This window comes from Suillus bovinus, assembly GCF_016758785.1.
Source record: "Suillus bovinus strain UH-Sbo-P2 chromosome Unknown EDB93scaffold_7, whole genome shotgun sequence".
Taxonomy (NCBI): Eukaryota; Fungi; Basidiomycota; class Agaricomycetes; order Boletales; family Suillaceae; genus Suillus; species Suillus bovinus.
The window spans coordinates 40203-61992 of NW_024542063.1; the positions used below are offsets into that span (position 1 = coordinate 40203).

The 21790-nt window shown below is 47.5% G+C and overlaps 10 protein-coding genes across 10 annotated transcripts; 4 read left to right on the forward strand and 6 right to left on the reverse strand.

The window, feature by feature from the left end:
* Positions 1–35: 35 nt before the first annotated feature.
* EDB93DRAFT_1078394 (RNA 3'-terminal phosphate cyclase) lies at positions 36–1290 on the forward strand (the record flags this gene model as incomplete). Its single annotated transcript, XM_041445381.1, has 4 exons — positions 36–198; positions 251–993; positions 1044–1120; positions 1176–1290. The coding sequence occupies 4 exons, from the start codon at positions 36–38 to the stop codon at positions 1288–1290; spliced, it is 1098 nt and encodes a 365-aa protein (XP_041311316.1).
* Positions 1217–2938, reverse strand: EDB93DRAFT_800094 (ligand-effect modulator 3 family). Its single transcript, XM_041457524.1, has 6 exons — positions 2773–2938; positions 2574–2707; positions 2097–2520; positions 1712–2038; positions 1493–1655; positions 1217–1443 (listed from the first exon to the last, which is right to left on the reverse strand). The coding sequence occupies exons 1-6, from the start codon at positions 2876–2878 to the stop codon at positions 1404–1406; spliced, it is 1194 nt and encodes a 397-aa protein (XP_041311317.1). The 5' UTR covers positions 2879–2938; the 3' UTR covers positions 1217–1403.
* Positions 2939–3026: 88 nt separating this feature from the next.
* On the forward strand, positions 3027–5071 carry EDB93DRAFT_1246662 (putative alanine racemase-domain-containing protein; the record flags this gene model as incomplete). Its single annotated transcript, XM_041452482.1, has 10 exons — positions 3027–3182; positions 3240–3525; positions 3573–3652; positions 3702–3778; positions 3824–4024; positions 4072–4352; positions 4411–4550; positions 4615–4785; positions 4835–4920; positions 4975–5071. 10 exons carry the CDS (start codon positions 3027–3029, stop codon positions 5069–5071), a joined length of 1575 nt encoding a protein of 524 aa, XP_041311318.1.
* Positions 5072–5157: 86 nt separating this feature from the next.
* EDB93DRAFT_1303928 (uncharacterized protein) lies at positions 5158–8258 on the reverse strand (the record flags this gene model as incomplete). The annotated part of the gene is made up of 21 exons (XM_041454723.1): positions 5158–5478; positions 5541–5562; positions 5617–5816; positions 5868–5948; positions 6002–6017; positions 6067–6146; positions 6196–6326; positions 6385–6477; positions 6525–6619; positions 6672–6756; positions 6858–7045; positions 7094–7263; positions 7320–7343; positions 7393–7410; positions 7468–7484; positions 7540–7592; positions 7648–7817; positions 7875–7942; positions 7999–8024; positions 8089–8162; positions 8214–8258. Coding segments are annotated over 21 exons (1782 nt in total), but the record flags the coding sequence as incomplete, so codon positions are not given.
* A 219-nt stretch (positions 8259–8477) lies between these two features.
* EDB93DRAFT_1246664 (uncharacterized protein) lies at positions 8478–10237 on the reverse strand (the record flags this gene model as incomplete). The annotated part of the gene is made up of 7 exons (XM_041452483.1): positions 8478–8823; positions 8879–9078; positions 9126–9185; positions 9238–9620; positions 9675–9903; positions 9953–10078; positions 10136–10237. 7 exons carry the CDS (start codon positions 10235–10237, stop codon positions 8478–8480), a joined length of 1446 nt encoding a protein of 481 aa, XP_041311320.1.
* A 1497-nt stretch (positions 10238–11734) lies between these two features.
* EDB93DRAFT_1238461 (uncharacterized protein) lies at positions 11735–14861 on the reverse strand (the record flags this gene model as incomplete). Its single annotated transcript, XM_041451539.1, has 13 exons — positions 11735–11957; positions 11985–12028; positions 12053–12244; positions 12270–12503; positions 12543–12692; positions 12768–12894; positions 12937–13166; positions 13219–13525; positions 13573–13633; positions 13688–13802; positions 13860–14024; positions 14079–14439; positions 14563–14861. 13 exons carry the CDS (start codon positions 14859–14861, stop codon positions 11735–11737), a joined length of 2508 nt encoding a protein of 835 aa, XP_041311321.1.
* Positions 14862–15465: 604 nt separating this feature from the next.
* Positions 15466–17315, reverse strand: EDB93DRAFT_1078528 (tRNA isopentenyltransferase; the record flags this gene model as incomplete). The annotated part of the gene is made up of 8 exons (XM_041445395.1): positions 15466–15706; positions 15759–15846; positions 15895–15951; positions 16008–16220; positions 16272–16416; positions 16465–16549; positions 16600–16982; positions 17034–17315. The coding sequence occupies 8 exons, from the start codon at positions 17313–17315 to the stop codon at positions 15466–15468; spliced, it is 1494 nt and encodes a 497-aa protein (XP_041311322.1).
* A 633-nt stretch (positions 17316–17948) lies between these two features.
* EDB93DRAFT_1123520 (ribosomal protein L15) lies at positions 17949–18932 on the forward strand. Its single transcript, XM_041448644.1, has 5 exons — positions 17949–18050; positions 18105–18268; positions 18324–18483; positions 18534–18720; positions 18774–18932. The coding sequence occupies exons 1-5, from the start codon at positions 17973–17975 to the stop codon at positions 18923–18925; spliced, it is 741 nt and encodes a 246-aa protein (XP_041311323.1). The 5' UTR covers positions 17949–17972; the 3' UTR covers positions 18926–18932.
* EDB93DRAFT_1123521 (PRP38 family-domain-containing protein) lies at positions 18933–20002 on the reverse strand. Its single transcript, XM_041448645.1, has 5 exons — positions 19889–20002; positions 19761–19836; positions 19554–19710; positions 19388–19503; positions 18933–19337 (listed from the first exon to the last, which is right to left on the reverse strand). Exons 1-5 carry the CDS (start codon positions 19940–19942, stop codon positions 18940–18942), a joined length of 801 nt encoding a protein of 266 aa, XP_041311324.1. The 5' UTR covers positions 19943–20002; the 3' UTR covers positions 18933–18939.
* A 609-nt stretch (positions 20003–20611) lies between these two features.
* Positions 20612–21779, forward strand: EDB93DRAFT_801080 (uncharacterized protein). The gene is made up of 4 exons (XM_041457527.1): positions 20612–20967; positions 21020–21088; positions 21138–21195; positions 21255–21779. Exons 1-4 carry the CDS (start codon positions 20831–20833, stop codon positions 21639–21641), a joined length of 651 nt encoding a protein of 216 aa, XP_041311325.1. The 5' UTR covers positions 20612–20830; the 3' UTR covers positions 21642–21779.
* The last annotated feature ends 11 nt before the right edge of the window (positions 21780–21790 follow it).

Consider the following 21790-nt stretch of genomic DNA (forward strand, 5'->3'; position numbering starts at 1 on the left):
CTTCAACAGCGCACGGACCAATCCACATTTGGAATATGACTTCCACCATCTTGCACATCGATGGAAGCTTTTGTGAAGGTGGTGGTCAAATCCTTCGTAACGCTGTCGCTCTCTCCGCACTATTGTCAAAACCAATATCCATACAAAACGTTCGCCATAATCGAAGACCTCCAGGCCTTCGAAAACAGCATGAAGCAGGTATATCCACCCATCGGCTTCATATCTCACTCTCCCTGACTCCGATCATCAGGGATCAATCTTGCAGCCGCCATCTGTTCAGCTGAAACAGACGGCGTCCACTTGTCATCCACCAGCGTCACCTTCAAACCCAGAAAAATACGACTACCCAAAACATTAACCGCTGACCCCGGAACTGCAGGCTCAACCACCCTGCTTCTCCAAGTCTCCTTGCCGTGTCTACTATTCTCTCCTTCGCCCACTCCGCCTTCCCAACTCACTCTCCGCGGAGGAACAAATGCATCCCAAGCTCCCCAGATAGACTATACCCAGCACGTCTTCTTGCCATTCATGAAACGTCATTTTGGCCTCGACATCGCGCTCAAAATCATACAACGGGGCTACTTCCCAAAAGGAGGCGGAACTGTGTTTTGTAGTGTTCCCTCCCTCACAGAGGCACTTCCTCCAGTAACCCTTACGGAGAGGGGCCCCGTTCGGCTCATCAGAGGTGAAGCACGCGTCGGAGGGCTTCCTTTCTTTCTTGCAGAACGCATGAAAAACGCTGCGCGGGCTACGCTACTCGCCGGAGGCGTTTCTCCTACTATCGTCCGGATCAACGCGGTCAGAGAAACCGAGCAAGAGACAGTCGGCAGTGGAGGGGGAATCTTGCTACTCGCTGAGACTGACAACGGGTGTATGATAGCCGGATCTTCAGTTAGCACCAGGGGCAGGGATCCAGAGGAAATTGGAAAAGAAGCTGCAGAGGAGCTCCTTCGTAATCTTCGTCATGATGGATGCGTAGATGAGTATCTACAGGTCAGCGATTTACTCAGTTGGTGTTCACTCCGCTGAAAGTTGAAACTCAGGACCAGATCATAATCTTCATAGCTCTAGCAAAGGGCCGCTCAACAGTCAAGACGGGACCTCTCACAGATCACACAAGGTGAGGTGGCACTTTTCACATTAATCTACTTTGACTCAAATCCTTCTGCCCCCAGAACTGCAATAAAAATAGCCGAACAAATGACCGGCGCTACATTCCATCTCCAGGAGGATCCATCAGGTTTCGTCATTATAAGCTGCGACGGCATTGGCTATACCCCTTCACTGTAGTTCATAGATTAGATAGAATATGATATGCAATGGGCTAAGTTCATGGAATGATGTTACAGGGTCAAATCGGCCACCCTTCAGTACATACGAGTGTTCGTAAAATCCAACATGCTCTATTGGTTCCAGGACAACAACGTCATATCCCCCAAACGTCTGCAGCGCATTTAGCCATAGTCTCACGATACATGAAAAACCATCATACCTCGGCTTGAGAAGGTGTCGGATAGTCCCCGCTAATGCAAGGAACACAAAGACACATGATGCTGCAACATAAGCCCAACCCAAGAACGGATTCTTCCCACCTATCCAAGACACGGTAGAAATAACAAGAGATTTTGTTCCCTTGTAACCCTGAACCGGATAGTCTGAAAAACAAGCACGACAGTCAGAAACAGAAGCAGATAATAACGAACGACCGTACTCATGTAGACAAGGACTTGATATTGGCCCGCTTGCAGGGTAGCAGTATCGTTACGTCCATAAAGTTTAGTGAACGTCGGCAAACCTGACGTCCGCATCCAATTCTGGAAGTGCTCGTCCGCTTGCAGGTTCGGTATGGAACTAGCGTTAGGGTAGCTTGGGTAGCGCAGCACCCAGTTCGGAGGAGGTACGACCTCATCCAAATTATTGGTGTAACCCGACGTGGCGCTGTATTTCTTAGCCTCACCGGGCCAGGCGATGCCAGATTGTGAGAAATTATAGAAAGGGTTGCCTGTCGAATTAACAGGCGTAAAGCCAGAGAAAGTGTCTGTACAACATTAGGTCATCAGAATCTCAGATACTGGATTGTACTCTTTGAGACGCACCATTGAAAACAGAATTAGCGATCAATCCGCAGGGATATATAGCCTTCCCGTTTACGGAGCCAAGAGGATCGCAATTGCTGCTGCCAAGAGTAGCCGAACTGACATAGTCACCTTGCAATTGAGACGTATCTAAACTCTGGACATATCGACGGTTGTTCTGGTAGAAGTTAGTGAGCTTGTAATACTGGAACACCGGGGCAGCCAAGTCGGATACGACGTCAAAGTTGATGTAGCATGAATGCTTCTGATCCTCTGGTGCTGAAGCATCGTAGTAGTAAGCGAATTGGGGAGGTGTGATTGTTTTGCCCGAGTCCGATGATCGTAGGTTATATGTGTAAGGCATGTTCGCCCAGGAGAGGTTGGTGGGCGACGTCGAGACTGACTGATTCCAGCAATTGGTATAGTCGAACGTCATTTCCGACACCTTTTCGATCACAGTTGTAGATATTGAACAGCACAAGCTGACCTAGAACTCACAAGACTGCTACCCCACACCAACAAGCCACCTATTGGTGCAAAGATGATCCCAATAATGAATAGTGTTGGGAGAACGGTTTTTGGCGTCAAGATAGGCTGCCACGCCTTAAGACGCTGCTGTTTGAACGCAGTATCTAATGTAATAAGCGGATGTTAGAGACAGAGTTCTTCTCAAGGGTTCTTGAACATGTGGACTAACTTGCTGGTTTCCTCCAGCTTCCTTTCTCCTTCTTACGCCCTCCATTCTGGTCTTGGGCATTGTCGGAAGAGTCACCACGCTTCTTTGCGCGGTTGAAGAGAGGCATGGTTGTCGTGGTAGTCCAAGTCGCTTTGGCGCAGCCACGGGATGATGCAGCCGAATGCTTAGGTAACGCCGAACGGCTATGCGGAGGCGCGTCACTGAAACCGTACTATCAAACGCGCCCGCCGTAAACCAGTGTTGCGTTATTCATCATGGTATCCGCTTTTCTCATAGATGCCATCAACGATCCCACAAAAGTCGTCCAAGAGCTTTATGAGGAGCATACCGCACATATCGACCAGTTCCCCGCTGTCGTCGCCCGCCATTTTTCAGACGTCTTTCTAAATTCCGATGGTACCCTTCGTGAGGTTGGAATCTGTGGAATTTTGCATTGACATCAACGTTATTGATCCTGATGCTACCAGGTCCTTCCGTTGGATGTGAACCGTCCCCCTGAATCATTCACACATAGATCTTTGGTGCGATTTCATGGCATGGTACAGGACACCTCGTCTTCGCCGGAAATGTATCTCGCGAGCTTGAACGAAAATAAATGCGGCGGTTGGGGGATCTCGCAGAATATGCCTGCTAGTGAATGGCCTTCGAGTTTCGATTACTGTGACCTTAAAGAGGCTACTGTCTTATGGGCCGTCACGGTGCCAGGACAGACTGATTGGAGAACGGAAGAGTTGACGGACCGATCGCATTGCAGTATGTTTAGCGTGATGAATCGAGGTGCCTGCGTCTGACCTTCTCAGGTAGTTCTTCTATTCAAGGTCCACCACAACCACATAAGTTTCCCGTGCCAAATGCGCCCCATATCGGCGTCCAAGTCAAGGTAGACATGCCTGATTCACCAGAAATTCGACTCATCCGCGATTCGTTAGATTTATGACAACGAGGCCGCTCAGTCACTCAAAGCTACTGACGTCGTTACGTTTATTGGCATTTTGACGTCTGAGTCGTGAGTGCACAGACCATCTCTGCGACTAATGCTCAGTTGGTGCAGTCTTGATTCAGAAGCTGTTTCTTCCCCGATAGTTCCATCACTTCATGTTCTGTGCCATAAAGTGCAATCTACAAGTGATGCGTCTCCCATGGAAGAGTTAGCGACTGTTCGAGAGGATCTCATCAAATGGATTGCCGATGAGGCACTTGGAGGCGATGAAGATGCAGCAGAGTGGCTTGTTCTTGAGCTTTCTGCAAAAGTGTCAGTTTTCCCTTGTCTGTCAAACGATTTTGTCTCATCAGATACAGCTACACTCGGACCACCCCCCTCCTACCTCCGTCCCTCACCTTGTCACGTTTTCCTTCACCCACACCGTCATCATCCACGCTACCTACCCTTCACCATGTGCTTTCTGATTTGCTACCGCAGTATCTTACCGTGCCCCTCTCCCTGGATCTTCTTAACAAGGAAAATTTTAGTCCTGAAAGCAAGGATGAAGATTTGCACTCGGGCTATCTGCAGGTTCCTCAAGGGACCGTTTTAATGCTAACAGAGAATGGTGTGCAAGAGGGCAAGCTTGTAGAAAAAGGTATTAAGTCAAGTGGTACCTTGTAGCACCAGCATCTTATGTTGATACGACTTTACAGGCATCATGAACATCAGGGCTGTCCAGGAAGTCATGGATGCTCAAACGCTCGAGTACTCATTTCCATTCAGTAAATTCTCATTTCCGACAGACATAGTAACGATTGTGCTATGTGATGGTCGAAAAAGCGCCTTCTTCCAGGTAATATAGATATGGGCCTTCGCTATAATCCCAAGCCGTTCGCTCACGCCTCCTCCTGCGATAGACGGGAATCACTATGCCCCTGGAAACAAAGCCCTTGCTCAGGGATAATCTGTATAAGCCGAGAGACCAGATAAAGTTTCCCAATACCGTACAGCTGGCGGCATTCCGTTCTTTCCTGGCGTCTGCAAAACGATGTTTTGGAACTGTTCAGGTGGCAGAAGAGACATCGCGGGTATGTGCATTATCAAACAGCGCGTCTTGTATGACTGACTTTTGAACAGCACATTCAAGAAGACTTTGTGCGTCGACGCCAAGAAGACCCATCTATAACAGCGGACGATCTCATTCATTTGATGAAGGTGGCAAGGTGCGGAGTTTGTCATTGATGTCTGTTTGACGGTCACGCCCATGTTCGAGACAGATTGCTAGCGGCGTCTATGCTTCAGCGCGAGGTCACCGTTGACATATGGGAGACGTCAAAGAGGATGGATGCTAGTAGAAAGAAGAGATCGCCATGATCCAACTCCCTTTGGTCAATTCTATTTGGTAACGGAATTAGCCTTGCACGTCATTCATAAGATCACAGCAATACTAGCGATTCCCGCAAACATCTCTGGACATAAGTGGCTGCAGTACACAGGAGCAATTTATTTGGAAGAAAAGAATTGACACCCTACCTTGCGGATGTATGCCAAGCCAAGCCATACTACAATTTGCGCACGCGGTGAGCGCTTGAGATTTGCGGCTACTGTACAAGTTAATGCGACAAACAACAAGACATGGGTTTACAATATCTAAATCATGGTCGGCCTAGTCCGTTCTCAGCAGCATTCATCCAATCTTCTGCTAGATCATCCACTACACCACCAAGTAAGTTGTGCACAACTTGGCGATTGCTCCCACTGCCTTCGAGGTAGTACTTGATCTAGGCAGATTGACACGGGGAAGCTCAGACATCACTTTATGAAGACACCCAAGAACACTTACCTTTGGTTCGGTCCCGCTTGTTCTGTGCAGAAGGTGAACATGGCGCATAGTTACAGCTACTGTCATTTTAGCTCACCTAATTGTCAGGACAATCCGAGAGTCGTCTGAATTGGATGATGCTCTGAACTGGATCATATGTCCTAAAGACAACGGTAATTTGGGCTGATAAGTGGGTGCATTCGTGCTATCATAGCCGTGCCCTTCCGTTAAATCGACAACGCTCCGAATCTGCAACCCGCCGATTGAGGACGGATAGGAACGTCCTTGAGATGATCCCTGTTAATGATGATGTTTATTCCTTGCCATTCTAATCACGCTAAACGATACCATATCACCAGCAGAGCGGATCTTCTTAAAGATTTTCTCGATGACGAGTGGGTTTGTGCAGACGAAATAGCTATTGCTCGTCTTTTCACGATCCATGAGATGATATCCAAAGCGACGAACGAGTGTATACGGACCTCGAAATATCCATATCTTGATTTACGATAAACTCGTGGTCACGACAATGGTGAGGACGGCTCACCTTTGATATAGTTCTTGCAAATGGGCGCTTACTGTGGTGCCTCGCGCCCGTAAGCTTGTAGCAAGTTGTGCAAATACCATCTAGACGAACTGGGTGAGAAAGAAGAAAAACTGTTGACAGGTGACTTACAGTCGCGGCTACCCCATCTTTATCTCTGATTTCAGAACCAAACATGTACCCTATGGCTTCCTCATATCCAAATGGTACTTCATATCCAGCCTGGACAAGATCTAGAGCAGTGTTGCCAATAAACTTGAAGCCTAGGACGGCACAAGTCGCTTCCAACACCTCACAGAAAACCTATCATACAGTGCACACCTGTGAGACAATCGACAAAGCGAAACCCTTCAATTTGTGCCACGGCTTCGACCATCTTGGAGCTGACTGTCGAAGCAACCATGGCCAACTTGGCTAAAGATATGTTCAGGCAGGTTGGCAACTAATCACGCCGAACTTACCTATTGGCTTGCCGGAGGCCTTGTAGGTCTCGAATACATGATAGGCAAACAATGTTCCGAGTTGATCACCAGTGAATGTTTCCCACTTTCCATCACTATAGATCGATCACAAATGAAGTTAGCCAGTACAAAAAGTCTCATGCATACCAATTTTCAGCTGCAGAGAAGCGATCTGCATCTGGATCCTGTGCAAGAACGTACGATGCCCCTTTAGCATCCGCCGTAGCTATGGCTAGACCCTGACAACCAGTCAGCCAGTGCTCCAAACACATAAAATTCAACATACGAGTGCACCTGCAAGCCTTGGTCGTCAGGGCTATAATTACAGAACACGGTGATAGTCATTACCCTTTTCTTCAGGGTTTGGGAACTTCACCGTTGAAAATTCGGGATCTGGGTGCTGCTGTTCTTTAACAGGTGTATAAGGCGAAAATCCGGCAATCTCGAACGCTTTAGATGTAAATGGATCCCCAACGCCATGCATAGATGTATTTACGAACGCCACTGAGGTTCCGTCAGATCTGTTGACTCATTAGGGTCAGAATGACTGGTGGCAGCCAACAACTTACGATACCGTCTTTGCACACAGATTGCTGAGAGAATGGAAGTACCCTTTTTTCATCTCCTCCGTACAATCAATGCACAGGCCCGATTTGACTACTTGAGAAGCATCGTGCACTCTGGGCTCCAAGTGTTGCATAATGGATTGTGCAATTCCGACATCATGCGGCCCGATGATCTAAAAGAGGAAAACGCTCAGTGCTAAAGGATAGAGACACAAATCACATGTGTCACTTGAACCGCATTTTCCCAATAAACCTAACTAATGATAAGTGGAGGGCCATGAGTACTGTAGTCAGGGTCGAACCTTGTAGCCATTGTCTTGCTATAGGAGAATTGCAATGAGTTACATACAAACACACTGGCACAATGTCTGCCTGACCTTCGGGTTGTGACTTGCTAGATCGGAAATCAGCTTGAGGGCGTGCAACTCTGTAACAAAAGTGCAACGTACCTGTAATCATGACCCCACAAGCAGCATTGAGCGCTTTGACAGAAAATGGAACCCTTCGAGTACGGTTGATCTATATCAGAAACAACCGCAGAAGGGTCAAAGACATACATCGGAGTATGTACAAGTCCATTGTGCAGGTAAACCTTGACATTGTTGGCGATGAAAGCAGCTGCAGTAAGCTGAGCCCATCTCTCTGAGTTGTGTCGATGGTCATATCCTACGACTACTCCACGGGTAGCAGCATTCTGAATGTGTTCGAGGACATACGCGCACAAGCCCTCTCGCAAGTGATTAGCTATGTCGTATTCTCGACGATTTGAACGTGGTCAACTCACCTGGGATGCCTGAATCACGATCAGGTCATTCATGCGAGACCATCCGGCCTCCATCTTTCCTCTCAGACCTTTGTTAATGTAATGCTTCAGGGTGTCAGACTCAAGTAACAATGAACATCCACACCTGCAGTGCCGAACTCTATGCGCGCCCTATGTGCATCTCATGCTCAGCATGTCTTTGCAGAGACCGTAATGCTAGTAAGTGGTAACACACCTCATACGTCTTTCCAACTCGTCAACGGCGTTATTATTCCACAAGTGTTCCACATCCTTTCTTGTAGATTCATTCTTGAGCAATTGTGAGCAAAATCCAAAGCAGCGGCAGCCTCTAGCACGCACTGGATCAAGGCGAAGCCACTCCTTAACAAGATCCTCCAAAGGTGTACTCATCACACTGATAAGGTCGGTGACACTGGTTATCATCGATGTCGGATGATTGGTCAAATATAGATAGAATTCTAAGACTCTTTTCATGATCATCTTTGCTTAATACCATTGATGATTTTTCGGGAGTGTTGATATTTGTTCATCACACTCCGGCGATGCTCTCAAGATTTTATTATATACAGTTACGTAGTGCATGTATTAGAAAGCAATGATTTATCACGATTTTTTACAACGCGCTGTTGTGTTGTGAGACGTGCCCGGAGTCTTGCCGACGCAAACCGAATTACCGTAGGCATCGGCATCCATTTGCAGCTCGCTAGTGTCCCTTGGTGACCGATAAAGGATTGTCTCAAAATCCAACGCTAGGCGATCTACAAGCTTGGTCTTCAGATCTCTCGGAACGCCCATGGAAACGTCTACGGAGCCTTTTCGGGATCGCCAAGTGCCATCGCATAGTAGCGCAGGGTTCGATTTGAAGGGCCGAAAATAGAACATCGAACTCCCAGTTGTGAAAAAACTGGAAGAATCAGGGAAACCGAAGTGAGCGTCACACCAGTCAATCCTGCCAAGTGAACAGTTATGAGAGTGTATTTGAGGAAGGCCCAGAAAACTCATACGCGATATTAGAATTAATTGTCATCACGTTAGGACGTGAAGCAAAGAGAAAATATTTCCCAGCATTGGCAGTTGCTAGCATGATATCGCTTGTCACAGCCATCCAATCCTCGAGAAATATCTGGTCACGGCACCGAACGATTGATTCCCGCACAGCAATGGCAATACCTCGCATATGGGATGGGAGGGTCGCAGTCGAGATCTATGGACAGATGAATAAACACTCGCTGTATGGAATGTGCCACAGACATTCTGGATAGCATTCCCTGCGACATTGTTTGCAATATAATGAGCTTCGACACGCCGAAACTACAGCATTTAGCGGTTAGAAGCAATCTGGAATGTTGACAGAAAGCCTCACATTAGCGACATTCGTGACCATGCGAATGGGCTTAGGCATAGAACGATTCAGCAGAGTGACCATATACGCTGTGAGGCAATCGTGCCGTGAAAGATAGACCTCATTGACACTGAGCATGGAATGGAGTGCATGAAGATGATGTTCATGAAATCTCCATCTTAGATTTTCCAGGTCCTCACAGGCCTCAGCATATTTGACCTGCAGCTCATCGAAAGGGTAAGAGAACCACAAATGAGGTATCAGTTGAAGAAAGTCCGAGGACGTAGATGGCTCCGGTGTCCGGTACTGATGTTTGTCGAAAGTTGGAGGAGAAAAATCTGGATCGGCACCTTGGTAGAACAGAGACAATGTTTTCATGAACCGAAAAAGCGCCACCGCATCTCCTGCCATTTTCGACCTGCTGAGAAAATAATGCACAAGTCATGTAAAAGACCTACCGAGAGTGTGGTGCCAAGATACTGCAAGAATTGTTCTATCTTTGAACGCTGTTATCTTGAAACGAACCAGGGAAGCACTACCATTGACGATGGTAGCATCTGGCGGTGGTTGGCTGAGCAAGGGTGAAAGGTCGTCCTGAATGACCCAGTCTCCTTGAATAAAAGAGGTGGACAACTCTTTTTTGCGATCCACAGCCTCAACAGCCAGTCCAGAATTTGTCAACTGGATCTGAAATCTTTGAGTCTCGGCCGGTTACGCATAGCTCCGTAATACTCACAAACCAACGACCGCCAGTTGTGCACAGTTTTCCCGCGGCATGAGGGTACATTTGCAAAGTGCTTGCTAGGGCGTCGTGAAAACGCTTGATATCAATGGACCCATCGAATGCATGGACATTGTCCACCTAAAAACGTTCCTCCTATCAGAGGGACTGAGAACCAAGCGGCTGAGTAAAACTCACAAAGTGCAGCCATAGGTCGTAACCTGGAAGATCAACGGATTCACGACCTGCAAGTATAGTGGGTTCCTTGGGAACAACGTACTGAATGACTGGTGGAGACATTATCGACCCACGCAAAAAACGGGACGGACCGGTACTTGGATTGAACAATGGTCCAGTAATAAGCGGTCCTACATAGCCATAATATCTACGGTAAATGACGGTGATGTGCTAACAGCATCGCGAGAGCTTCGCAAATCTGGAAATAGATTCAATAGAAACATGCCGTTGAGCCATCGAGTAAAGATCCGTTGATCCGTGGAATAAAGATCTGTTGATCCATCGAGTAAAAGATCCGCCGATCCGTCGAGTAAAGACCTGTTGAACATTGGTCAAACATGTTGGAATGATGGCTTAACTTTTTAATGTTTGAACGTCTGAGTATTCTTGCGCATAAGCTGTGCATGCCCCATAACTTCACGCAAAGTCGACATGCAGTGGCCCAATTAGAATATATGTTAGGACACCCCATCCCTGTATGACTCACCTCAACTTTCTTCTTCCCCTTCATCACCTCGTCCTCTCGGCAAAACGTTGTTGATAAACGGAATCGCTTATTTCATGCACAACCGGTGGAACAACACGGCGAATGCCTATTGAGGGTGCTGGCGAGTGTGTTGTGCAGGTTCCAGGGGGCTGGCTGTGTGATAGTTTGGGTATATGCAGAGAGGCGAGCGACGCACCAAACCTCCGAGGCCTTAATGATCGAAAAATGTCGGCGGTTCCAAAGTTTGATGAAAAATCTCCCCCTTGCAAAGAGAATGAACATACGTGATTTGAATACCGAAGGGTTGCCAACTTGCAGGTCCATCGGCTGAGACCATCGCAAGAAGGCGTACACTTTAATCGACCATTTGCGGAGCCCCTTGCAAAGTTGCGACGTGGAGTCACGGCACTATAGTTCGAAGGATATTTTGGCCGAAATGATGATGTTACTAGGCAATTCACAATGACTTCTTGAAACCAAAGCAACAAGTAAAAGATGGTGTTGAACTAATGTCATTCACGAAGTGAATTGATGATTGGCAAGGACGACACGTAAATGGGCCCTCTGAGATCAGCGGTAAAGGCATGCGGTTATTTGTGCATGTGAGTGACTGACTACAAGCTTGGTTGCTGAGTCGTTGAGCTGCCTCTTACTAGGCGACTCAACAATAAGCAAAACTGCACTATGCACACCAATGTTCTGCTGTGTTGGCAAAAGGTCAATCAATGATGTGATTCTCGAACGCAAGCCAATGAAAATGTTAATCAACGAAGTGGTGCAAAGTCACAAGATAACCGCACTGCAACATACTGGATGATGTCGATGACCATCCTTGGACCATCCGGTGTCATATAGGTCGAAAGTGTACGCGATTACACTTTCCGATGGTTCATAACATAATAGCCAGACAAAACAAACACTATTATCAAGATTTATGTTTCGTTGTGACAAGATATATATGATCTTTTACACCCCATCCTTTTGTACTGTATGCCAACGTGCAACATATGGTCCGTGGAGCTCATCCGCGGATTCTCTTTTTTGGCCTAGGTTCTAGACATCCTACGTTAAAACTAAGATGCGTAACAAGAAATGAAAGCCTTACTGGGTTTACTTGGCTCAAAATCATCACCACCATCAGTCGCAGACGAAGATGTGCCGCTTAAAGAGACAGTAGCAGTATCAGAAGCCTGTCGTCGTAACGGGCGCTTCGAACGAGGTTCCTTGGAACTTGCTGCATTATGTGCAGGTGCCGCAGGTGGTGCAGCATTCGAATGTACTGCAGCGCTGACAGCACTCAGTCGCGGTAATCGTATCTTCAACGTTGGAGTGGCAGACTGGGTAGACTGGGTGATTGTGACTGATGCCTTGGGAGTAATAGGTGGATTAACTTTGTGAGAATTGGAGGTGGGCAGTACCGAAGTACTACTCAAGTCAGAAGCATCAGGACCCACGGATCGGATCACGGAGCTAGATGCCGGCGCAGGGGCCTGGACGCTTGCCACGGCGGCACCCTCGTTCTTTGTTGTTTCCGACGGTCTGGGCTTACGGCGTTGGCGAGTAGTTCTCGTGGACTTCCCTTGCTACAAAATTCGGGAGCATGCACACGTAAGTGAGAGACCCGAAGAAATCAATAGTACTCACAGCCTCTACTTGCTTCTCGCAGTTATCAAGCAGACGTAAATTGACCTCCTCCGTCTCCTGTTTCACCGCAGTTCGCGCCCTCTTAGGCCGCACCGGAGCCGACTGGTCAAGAGAAGTTTGTACTGACAACTTAGCGACGGAACCGTTCTCAGCCGCAGGGAGAGCGGACTTCATAGGTGCTTTGCGCTGCAAAAACCTCTTCAGTGACACAAATATACAGGTAATCAGTCAACATACCTTGTTAGTAGACGCTCTCAATACCTCCACCTGCGGGGGCCGAGGTATTACAGGTGGTAACTCTGCTTCTGTTTGTGTACCGGAATCAACGAGATTCCTTGGTCTACCATTAGGAGCATGTCTTTGTTCTGTTTGTATGGTCAGCATTCGCTGGAAATTGCACAATGCCTATAAACCATGTTAACTCTGAAATTGTGATGATGGAAGCCCTCAAATGTATCTTACCTGCGCAGCATGCAACTCATCTCTTGAGATAAGAGGACCTTCTGGTAATGCGCCAATGCTTTCATCGAAATCATCCAAAGAGCTCAGGGATGTGAGCGGCGAAGAGATCGCGGACACCGGTGGCCTACTGCGCATTAACGGCCGTCATCAATCAATGCTACACACGTACCTTTGATCAAGATGTTGATCTTTGCTGATCTTATTCCAGAAATCGAGCATGATTACTTTCTCCGGTACCCTATATCTTCGGCCATTGATAAGGATTTCATCAAGGACTAACTTCTCTGCAATCGAAGTGCCTTGTGGGTGGACGATATCGATATTGCCGTTGTTAAACTGACGCGGTTTTGTGATGTCTATTATAAGTGGGTTTTGCTTTGGAACGCGACGCTTGGGTTGCTGGAAGCACAGTGAATTACGCAAGCCTAACCAAAGGACTGTGAGAACTCACCAACACATGATCTGCGTGGTTGGGACACATCCACTTCTTATTGAACGGAGGCATAGTCACGAGAGGTGGGTCGAGACAATCTAAATGCCAGTGAAGACTGCAGTAATCGCAAGACACCATGCTTCTCCAAACTTCGGGGGTGGCACTATGGGAGGACGAGGTTGACCTCCTGGAACGCTTTACTGCTGGAGCAGATACATCAACAACACTTGGAAGGGTAGATGTTCCACAACGGAAGCAAAGCACAGGAACACCGTTCTTGTCCTTGAGGCGGTACGGTTCGCGCTCCTCGAGTTGACCATGGCGACTACAGGGATGAGCAACGAATGAAGACATGTGGAACTTTACTCTCACTTCAGGCGAGGTGGTTTGATCTCTGAGCTATCAATGTAACATCCATTGGAACCAGTAGCAACTAGTTTATCGACGATAAGACCTTTGACATGAAAACGGTCATAAAGAGACATACCATCCTTGAAGAAACTTCGAACATCTTCTGGAAGCTGGAATTCTTTCGGAATGTTTGTCTGTGCTTGGTGAATAAGGGGCGACATGAAGGAAGGAGGGGGTTTGATTGGTGGATGCTGTTGTGGCATGGGGTGAAATCCTTGTACAAAGTCCTGGCAATAGAACAAACACACCTTCCGAATCGTGCAGCTAGGACAAAACCACCTTTCTCCGAGTTCTGGCAAGTCCACGGTTTCCATTGGTGGGTCCAAGCACCAGAGATGAAAGGCTCGTGGGCATCCATCACAATATACCAGAGCTCCCAATGACCGACAGGATGAGCAGTGATCTTCGTTCAACTAAACGACATAGCAATAAGAGGTATGATTATTAGTAAGGGACCAAATGCGCACCAGTCCAAGTGAAGGGTCAGGGGAGAGCGAGTACGTGGCCATCGGTTCCTCCTTGATCTTTACAGAGTGTTTCTCCATCTCCTTTCCTTTTCCTTTGTCTTTTCTCGGTCTTCCTCTCCCATTTGATACAACTGGAGGAGGCAATTGGGGCGGCAAGGGTTCATCAAGAGCAGGAGCAGAGGTAGCTCGAGAAATTGAAAGCTCGTCAAAGTCGTGGTTTACTGGAAAAGGGTCGGAGTCTGGGAGTGGGGGTATACTGAGTTGGCGAGAAGATGCTTCAGGGACGATGAGATCCGACGCAGGAATAGCACTGTTGTTCAAGTTGCGAGCAGATGCACGCTGAGCCCTCCCATTTGCGGCTCTGTTTTTAGGGATAAGTGGACAGCGACGTGGCAAATTTTGGAGGGAAACGCGGGTGAATCATTTTTACAGTACAACAGCAGAGATGATTAGCGTCGGGGCCGGGTGGAGTTCGATGACTTACCCTTTGTCGACCCTAGCACGTTTGCGTCGTTGCCCTTCAGCGTCTGTGGCACTGAGGGCAGTAGAAGCCATTAATCCAGAGTAAGTGGAGCCCGGATCAGATGCTGGCAGATATGACACAAAAGCTCCTGGTTTCTTTGGGTCGCGCTTGTGCGCAGCCTGCTGAACAGACAGCAGGGAAGGTGGACCTGGTAAAATTTCAGTTGAAAGAGACGGATCTGAAAGACCCTCGAGATGAGGCGGTTGCACCACCGGTACTCCAGGTAACATGTACACCGGAACATCCGCCATGGAAGTCATGGTTGAAAAGTAAAGAGAAATTCGGGTTACAGGAGTCCGTCACTGGTCCCGCCTCTGAAAGTGGATTCGAAAGGAGCAGTTAAGGTATTGAGGGGCAATGGTCGCAGCACTCGTTGAAGTGCTGTGACGATAGTGGCAAGCGAAATGTGGGACGACGACATCAACATCTCACTCAACCACAATTTTTCACAAAACTACAGTACGTTTGTCCGTCGATACAAGTGCTAGTCATTTCACAACATTCACTCATTCAAGCGTGCTTCTTTGGCTTCCTGCACTCAGCAAGGTGCCAGATAAAACTAAACGAGAAGATGTTTCAGGAAAACAGGGCAGGGAGCCTGCTCCGCTGACCTCATAGTAATGGTCATATCAGTACATCGTGGATACATACAAGTCGTTCTAGACGAACCCATCGACAATGACCCTGGGGCAGGAAGAAAATTAGCCCGCCTCCTCCAAAGTTCATTGCGTGGGATAAATAAGCAAACAGGAACTACCGGGAGCACAACTGATGAAACGAAAAGTGCTCCTAAAGCTGATAATTCAAAAACGGTAAGTGAATGCCAGAGGGAACGACGAACTGTGCATAACAAGTAAACCTCGCCTAAATGACAGAACGAGGCTGATCTTGTTGATCTTCAGCGTCAACTTTGCTGAGGACGGTAGCGCGCCGTTTAACCGGTCGTCCATGCATTTTCTTATCTCTCGCGGCATGTTTTCTATGAGCACGGGAGCGTCGATGGGCCTCCCACTGAGAGCCATCTTCAACCATGAAGGGCTGTGACGGATCAAGGGTGCACGCAGGGCATACGACCTTCTTGCGTGCGCGCAATACTTCTGTAGGACTACCGAGTCGTTGGGTAAGATAGTAAGGATGCTAGAATGTGACGGACATACCTTGTAGGCTTGACGTCGATCGTCAGCATCTCTCGTGCCCTTTCAGACAATGATAGAGGATCAGGCAATGTTCCATTGCCAAGGAAAGCTGTCAGAACCCATCAGTGCAAGCACGAACTTAGTAGAGGGTACACACCATCCATAATATGTTCACCTTGGTTGAGAACACAAGATGTCCATTGGTCACCGAGTTCTGTAGGGAATAAATCACACCGCCTGAGATTTGAAATGCAAAAATAGTAAACTCACCAGTGGCATCTAAAAGGTAAACCGGGAGGAGGGCTGATGCATAATCCGTACCGCTATTCGCGTTATAGATAGCAGGAAGAAGTTTGTTCTTTAACCACCGTATCTGACGCTTCGCATACTGCCTTGTTCCATACTTCATTTGCTCCACAGCGGACGCAAAAAGCTTCCCGGAGTGCTCTGGAGAAGCGAAATAGTCATGAAACTCTTTGTATCCTAGGTACTATAAGCTGATGTTTGTTTTTGGAAAAAGTTGACGAAATTCACCGATAGACTGATAGATACCGACAGTATAATCAGTCTGCTGCACAGCTGATTCGTCGGATGGCTCCGTGACGACCGCATCAGACGAACTGCATGGGGAAGAGGAAGCGATCGCTCGGAGTGCTTTGATTTCATCCAACAGCCCTTCCTGAATGAGCCTTTTAGTATGCAGTCGTTCAATTAAGAGCTTCTTAACCTTGATCATAACATCTACCCTTTCATCCAAGCGCTCATTCAAGATAGAAGGCTCGGCATATAGCCAGAAACAAAGAGTTCGATACCTGATAGTACTTTGGTGAAAATACTACACCACTGATAGGAAAATTCAAACCTTGGAACCAACGCTATTTTAGACTGTTCGAGAATAATTTCGCTAGGGGCCTTCCCAGTGTCTTTGATTACACGAAGGCTTCCCATGACTTTGCGTGTATCTCTCCAGTGCCATCGCTGAGCAACCGGTTCGTCAAGCGCAGTAAGAAGTTTGTGAAGCATCAGTGCATCCTCAGGGTGAGATGCTGCAGATGGAGACTGCTCTGGAAGAGCATTGAATAACTCAAGGAGTTCGGGAGATAGATTGGCGATGGATTGCGCAACGGAATCCGATATTGATTGCGCTGCCGTGGGTAACCGATTTGGAAATATAAGATGTTGGATCCAATAGGATGTGCCACCGACAATGATCGGAATCTTATCCATACGATGAGTCTCGTCGATCTAAAATCAAGTTGGGAACAAAGCAACAGGGAAGACAAGCAAATTATTTACCGCCTTGATAGCGTCTTGCACCCATTGGCCCACTACGTACTGCTCCCCGGGCTGCTTGAAGTCCATGAGAAGGTGCTCGACTTCCATTCTTTCCGCGACTGGGACTTTGTTTGTAATTACATCCATTCCGGTGTATACTTGCATGGAGTCAGCGTTGATGATCCTCGCGCCTTGCCACCCATGTGTTCCTTGAGCAAGCTTCAGAGCCAGCTCGATGGCTAGTTTGGACTTTCCAACACCGGTAGTTCCACAGACCGTGATTATTGGTTTGAGAGTCGACATTTCTGAGGTAGAAGTAAGATATTTCCGAAGGCTGTTATCTAGAGCGTGTCAGTCGAATATATATTGCAGCGTCAACTTACGTGGCAAAGCCCATTGCGATCATTTTTCTAATGACGTTGGCAGAAACCCGGAGTTTAGCCAATCGGCCTGGCAAAATTGGTCGTGCCTGGTAAGCGGCAGAATTTGCAGAACTAACATATCCAAGACTCGCGGAGATGTAATTCAAAACTGAAAAGAAAGGTTTGAATCCAGTCTGAAACCCACGGAACGTGAAAACTGACGTCCCTGACTCAGTAAGATTGCGCATGTTGGAGGACGCCCCCTCGCATCACTGATCAAATTGAACAACAGTTTCGAGTGCCTGGAACGAGTTGATATCAGCTTGAATTGCTACTACTAGAAATGCAGACATTTCACCTATGTGGCACGGCCTGCTTGAGATATCTCGAGTCTTGACGACGGGTTTCAAACTGCTATTTCACAGCTTGTGCGGTAAGACGGACGTGTTTGCCGCAGGGTCCACAACTGCCTCACTTCAGAGTCGGGAAGAGTAACAACGGTGTTAGGGGGACGTTTACTTGCTTCAACTAATATTTTCGTGGGAGTCTGGATATTTTCAAGAAGAACTCATTGCTTAGACTTCTACTTTTAGCGGACATGTCGTCTGTATTCCGCTCAAGGACAGCTCGAATTACACTTTCAAATCTTTCACCCGGACCAAACTCACAGCACGCGGTTCGCCATTGTCATCGTTTCTGACGTAGCATCTTCTAATGCTTTATTTGGCAGCAAAAACGCCTTGGTAGAGGTCAGGGTTCTGGTCGCGGAGGAACGTCCGGACGAGGTCACAAGGGCCAGAAGGCTCGCGCGGGCAATGGCAAACCAAAAGCTGGATTCGAGGGTGGTCAAACACCGATTACGAAGAGGTTTCCCAAGAAGGGCTTCGTAAATCCGTGAGTGCTCTCTTCTAGCTAGTTTCATAACCATCTATCTGACAGGTCCGTCAAGCAACCGGAAGGTGTACGCGCCCGTAAACCTGGACCGGATACAACATTGGATTGACCAAGGCCGACTACAATCATCGCCTGAGAACCCTATCACAGCCCGCGAATTGCTGTTGAGCGGATGCATTCATAATGTACGCGATGGAATTAAACTTCTGGGCGACGTATGTTTCTACTCTCAGATATCCTTCTAGTACAACTCATTTTCATCTAGAATGCTCTATGTTTGAAAACGCCTGTTCATATCACTCCTTCTCGTGCATCTCAAAGTGCCATCAAAGCGGTTGAGTCCATTGGAGGAAGTGTCTTCTGCCAATACTATAACCCATTGGCTCTTCGCGATTGTGTCAAGAGCCGCACAGATCGTATTTCAGCAGCACCAACTCGTCGCAACGATATTCGTGAGCCTCTCCCTCCCTCCACTTTGATCATCTCTGAAAGTTACGTCTTTCAGTGTGGTACACTAACTGGCGCAACCGAGGATATCTTTCTCCTGAGGCTATCGGAAAAAACCCGAAAGTGGAGGAGCGATGGAAGGAACTCTCTAAGCAGTTGCTATCTTTTAAAGACCAAACTTTCGACACTAAGGGCATTAAAAAGATGTAGACGTGCTAGGTAGATTATAATACATTCGTGGGTTCGATGTTCATTCTATCTGGAGATATACTCCCACTGCGGGAACGGTCCGACGAACGAGATGGAGAACGAGAAGGACTCCGTGATACGTACCGACCGTTCTCTGACGGAGATCGGCTTCTGCTCCGACTAACACTGGGACTCCGTGACCGGTATGGGCTCTTACTGGGGCTCCTACTTCGACTGGAGCTCCTACCCCTGTCGCTGCCATGTTCACTCTTGCCTTCCATTGCATCAAGCAAGCGACTCTTCCGAGGGCCAATCTCGCCGTTCTCTTCAAGTATCGAGCGCTTGGCTATACGGGGAAGAATGATATCACAGGCTCGTTCCTCAGTAAGGAGCGAATGTACGAATTCGTCAAAATGAATCAGTGAATACCCTGCTGTCAGGCTGTAAGACGCACACCAACGAAAAAAATGAAGATCAACACACCCATGTCGCGGTATCGAAGCTTTTTATAGTCCTTCATTAATGGTTCAAGAAGCTCATACACTTCCACTGCACTGAAGGTCATTCGTATGTACATGGCGGCTAATGCCCTCATATATCTAAGTACCTGCATCAGGGATCGGCAGGCGGCACATATGATAATGCTCACTTGAATTCGTCTGCTTGTAGATATTCTATCAATATCTCCTTTTCTGGTTGAAGCTGGAGTAATTTCAGGAGCAAGCACAGGAACTCTGTAGGGCGCTGATTGCCATAAACACCCCCGATGCACCTAAGCGCGATAGCTTGGTCGATAAGAGACTCCGCTATATTGAAAAGGGTGAACCGAATGTCTAAGAAAACGCGGCAGACGCACCAGTCAAAGCGAAACAATGCTCCTTCCAATAATTCGATTCCCATATTCGATTGCGGATGACAGTCTCGACTAGAAACTATGTATACAATTTTCAGCTAATCATCAAAACGTGTACCGCAAATACTCGCCTGAGGGTTTTGGCCATGGATTGCAATTGCACCCTTGACGGTGGTGTTAGCCATGATGGTGGTCGCTTGCCAGAATATGTAACGACTCTTTGGTTTGCGGAATCTAACTTAGATGGCTAAAGTTTGGTGCTAAAAAGGAGAAAGACGCCCTTAAGAGCATTTACGTAAGGTCACGGTCATTCGTCATGACGCTTTTGTTATTCACCTTATGTCTTCCTTATGTCTTCCGCGTGCCCAATGATCAATCGCTTATTACTTCATTTCTGTACTCTATGACACTATCTGCCAGGCTTGACCTTCAAAATTTTAAAAATCTCATGGCCATCGGAAGGATAGCTTCAACAAATAGCCCTATGATACTAGTTCATGTCATCCTCAGGGCGGCTGGCCCGACAACTACCACGAAGATCAGTGCACCTGTCCAATCGGTGATCATAAGTAGGGATTTGTGTCATGCTCATTTCCCGCTTAAAACGCCGCGAATAAGGGCAACGCTTATCTAGATGGTGCTGAACGTTGTCCACCACGTTTACTCGATTATCTAGCGACCCCACACGAACTTAGCATTGCGAATGGTGTTTTACTCTTCAAAATCCTTCTAATCGGATATTTATCCTTTCCTACTGCTTGCCATGGATCAGCATTGGCCCTTATGCGTCTCGAATTCTTCTACTCGACCGCACCTTCACCCAATCACTGATTACTGCCATTTTCAACCAGTTTCTGAATCAAAACTTTACATCAATTCAATTGTGTCACAGCTACCCTCATCTATACGCCTGTTAATCTCCGTTTTTGATCTAGAAGGTTTTGACGATTGAACATTGCGAGCGAGTCACTTCGTGGTTGGCAGGATAGACTCCTCCAGTGCTACTAGTGCCATAAATTGACAAATATCTACAGTCTCACCCAAATTCCTATATTCCTTGCCTGACTGCGAAAATGCGCGACAAACTGCTGACCACCCCCACAATAGCTTGGCCCAGAGAACCATCACGTTTGATGGTTTTCACCGATTCAAATGATGACGCCGAACCCGCTCTCAATAAATCGGGTGAAACAAGGCAAATTCTAAACTAGTGAGTAAATATTACCCGGTCCTCTACTGTACTTAGAAGTCATGATTCTCAGCGCGAACTTCGAGATTGCCACTGCCCTTATGTCTCTAGCACACTTCCGTCGAACTAAAACCGTACCAGTGTATAATGGTATTTTTTTGTAGCTGCCCTCTCTGACTGCGTCAAATCAGCAGGCATGGAAGAACTTTTAATACAAATACAAGCTATGCGCGCTACGGTCATTCTGCTGTGAGTGATCATCACTCGTCTTCGCTGTGCTACGACCTATGCCTTTATTTATGATTTAGAAACCCCACAGCCGAAAGGCATTGCAAGTCGATCGAGAGCAAGCTCTTGCAGATCCTTGCACCCTACAATCCTTGCACACTGTTGCTCGACAGGTTGTCTCGATGCCGTTGGCTGATCCAAGCTTTCACCATATGGATATACTACCAGCCGGTATGCCGACATTAATGCCACGAGATCGTTGCGGGTGGTCACAGGCAACTGACCTCTGCAATGATGTTGTGTCTGCTAATACCCTTGTCGTTCATATGCGCAAGCATGTTGGAGGATTCTCGCACTGTCGCGTTTACTGCTCCTGGAATGGATGTGGCAAGCTCATGAGGACAGATTGTCTTGTCCGCCACATACGCGAAATTCATCTGCATAACAAACGCCGCGCTCACTACTAAACAACTTCGTATCGACACATCGTGTGATAATACGTAGTAATACTTACTCGTGGGGTTCGCTGGTAGACGCGCGCTTCAAGCCTGTTTCCCGATGCGGTTGTGCGGCGGCCTGTGTCTTAAGCATAAATAGAACTTCCATGCTTCGCAAC

Excerpts from the sequence above, each read along its gene's own strand:
- EDB93DRAFT_800094 (XM_041457524.1), bottom strand. The coding sequence starts at position 2,878 with ATGCCTCTCTTCAACCGCGCAAAGAAGCGTGGTGACTCTTCCGACAAT. Across the intron at positions 2,521-2,573 it reads TGGTGTGGGGTAGCAGTCTT|GTGTCGGAAATGACGTTCGA; the intron begins GTGAGTTCTAGG and ends GTGATCGAAAAG. Across the intron at positions 1,656-1,711 it reads TCAAGTCCTTGTCTACATGA|ACTATCCGGTTCAGGGTTAC; the intron begins GTACGGTCGTTC and ends CTTGTTTTTCAG.
- EDB93DRAFT_1123520 (XM_041448644.1), top strand. The coding sequence starts at position 17,973 with ATGTCGTCTGTATTCCGCTCAAGGACAGCTCGAATTACACTTTCAAAT. Across the intron at positions 18,484-18,533 it reads GAATTAAACTTCTGGGCGAC|AATGCTCTATGTTTGAAAAC; the intron begins GTATGTTTCTAC and ends ATTTTCATCTAG. Across the intron at positions 18,721-18,773 it reads AACTCGTCGCAACGATATTC|TGTGGTACACTAACTGGCGC; the intron begins GTGAGCCTCTCC and ends TACGTCTTTCAG.
- EDB93DRAFT_1123521 (XM_041448645.1), bottom strand. The coding sequence starts at position 19,942 with ATGGCTAACACCACCGTCAAGGGTGCAATTGCAATCCATGGCCAAAAC. Across the intron at positions 19,711-19,760 it reads GCATTGTTTCGCTTTGACTG|CGGAGTCTCTTATCGACCAA; the intron begins GTGCGTCTGCCG and ends TTTTCAATATAG. Across the intron at positions 19,504-19,553 it reads CTACAAGCAGACGAATTCAA|ATATATGAGGGCATTAGCCG; the intron begins GTGAGCATTATC and ends GCAGGTACTTAG.
- EDB93DRAFT_801080 (XM_041457527.1), top strand. The coding sequence starts at position 20,831 with ATGCGCGACAAACTGCTGACCACCCCCACAATAGCTTGGCCCAGAGAA. Across the intron at positions 20,968-21,019 it reads ACAAGGCAAATTCTAAACTA|CGCGAACTTCGAGATTGCCA; the intron begins GTGAGTAAATAT and ends CATGATTCTCAG. Across the intron at positions 21,089-21,137 it reads CGAACTAAAACCGTACCAGT|CAGGCATGGAAGAACTTTTA; the intron begins GTATAATGGTAT and ends GCGTCAAATCAG.